At 48.3% G+C, this 1964-nt stretch overlaps 1 protein-coding gene across 1 annotated transcript in view; it reads left to right on the top strand.

Moving 5' to 3' along the window:
• Nucleotides 1–431: 431 nt before the first annotated feature.
• Nucleotides 432–1964, top strand: part of nyap2b (neuronal tyrosine-phosphorylated phosphoinositide-3-kinase adaptor 2b) — a gene marked incomplete at both ends in the record, with an annotated part of 11570 nt that continues 10037 nt past the window's right edge. Inside the window, 1 exon segment of the mRNA XM_084481403.1 lies at nt 432–610. Coding sequence (XP_084337529.1) covers nt 432–610 — 179 coding nt within the window.

Here is a 1964-nt window from a genome sequence, read left to right as displayed (position 1 = left end):
AATACTACTACTATTACTTCTTCTACTACTACTACTACTACTACTAATAACAATACTACTACTATTACTTCTTCTACTACTACTACTACTACTACTACTACTAATAACAATACTACTACTATTACTTCTTCTACTACTACCACTACTACTACTACTAATAACAATACTACTACTATTACTTCTTCTACTACTACTACTACTACTACTACTACTACTAATAATAACAATACTACTACTATTACTTCTTCTACTACTACTACTACTACTACTACTACTACTACTACTAATAATAATAATAATAAAAATAATCACCATCATCACCATCCTTATCACAATACTATAATTCATATCAATGTTAATCCTAACATTCAACCCAGTAACGCGGTGTGTTGTGCGCCATCTCCTCAGAATGCTGTGGCTAAGCGAGGAGAATGATGAGCTCCAGACAGGAGGAAACTCTGCGCTTTTTCCACTATGTCGAGGAGAGCGGTCTGAGCGCCTACAGCGGCCTGCTGGCCCAGAACCTGGACCACGCCCGGAATGACCGAAACAGGAGCTACCTGCAGGACAAGAAAGACAAGAAGAGAAAGCAGGAGGAAGCCATTAAGAGGTGAGTGGAGGGGGGTCCACCCTGTGGGTAATGAGGTGGGGGGGGGGTGTCCCAGGTCTGTGTGTGTGTGTGTGTGTGTGTGTGTGTGTGTGTGTGTGTGTGTGTCCGTGTGTGTGTGTCCGTGTGTGTGTGTGTGTGTGTGTGTGTGTGTGTGTCCGTGTCTTGTGTGTGTGTGTGTGTGTGTCCGTGTCCGTGTGTGTGTGTGTGTGTGTGTGTGTGTGTGTCGTGTGTGTGTCCGTGTGTGTGTGTGTGTGTGTGTGTGTGTGTGTGTCTGTGTCCGTGTGTGTGTGTGTGTGTGTGTTGAGGAAGATGGACGGATGGGTGGATGAGAGAGCGAGGGGGGGAGGAAGAGAGGGATGGGTAGATGCACGGGGAGGGGAGGAAGGGATGGATAGATGGAGAGATGCATTTATGGAAGGACGAAAAGATGACGAAAAGAAACATGTCCCGGGGCAACCAAACAATGAATCCATTCTCGAATCCATGCTCGATCCATATTCCACGGCCTTGCCTAACCAGTGCGCATCGCACAACCTATTAAGCAGCGTCCTACGACGGTTCATTGATAAAAAAAAAAAAACATTCGGCCCTATCTAGCAACGGCTGTCAGAGTGCCAGAGAAGAAGTGGTGTACTTATGAATGGTGATGATGTTATGACTCAGAGCCTCCTACCTGCCTCTCCGTTCGCCACGTGGTGCAGAGAGGAGTGAATGGGTTCGCTGGAGGAGGAGGAGGAGGTGGTGGTGGTGGCTCAGAACTGGGTCGCCACAGGGTCCCAGTGGCAGCATGCCTTTTTTTGGTTGTCAGTGTGGACTGGCACCCCCCCCCCCCCCCCTACCCGCCGCCCGCCCCCCCCCCCACTACTCTATGGAGGATAATTATTTTTTCCCTTTTAGATTTATTTGGACCTTGTCCTTGCACAGAGAGGTTGACACTGCTCTATTTTCCATAATCAGAGTTTGATGAGATTGGGGGGGGTGGGGTGGGGTGGGGGGGGGGGGGGGGTGGAGGACATAAAGTCCACACAGGAAAACATTCGGAACTTGCTTTTAGAATATAGCAAAACAACCAGTAGGACGTGACGTTAGGCCCCAGTGGTGGGGCGGTTGAGCAGCTGGTATTGGTGTGGTGGAGCGAACGACAAAAAAAGAACAATGTTCGTGGAACAAGCCCTCAACAGACGGAAAACAAACCAACCTTTTTCCCGCTGGTCACCGACGGCCCACATACACTAAGCTGCTCTGCTATATACAAGTTGACCTGCTCCCCCCCCTTAATCCTTAAGGGGGGGGCCCTAATGTATTGTCATTTCACTCCTCCTAACCCTTTCATACCTATTGATCCTGTACTTAA

This window comes from Micromesistius poutassou (assembly GCF_964030765.1).
Source record: "Micromesistius poutassou genome assembly, chromosome: 16".
Classification (NCBI taxonomy): Eukaryota; Metazoa; Chordata; class Actinopteri; order Gadiformes; family Gadidae; genus Micromesistius; species Micromesistius poutassou.
The sequence above is the reverse complement of the archived record's forward strand: the minus strand, read 5'-3'. Positions and strand labels throughout refer to the sequence as shown.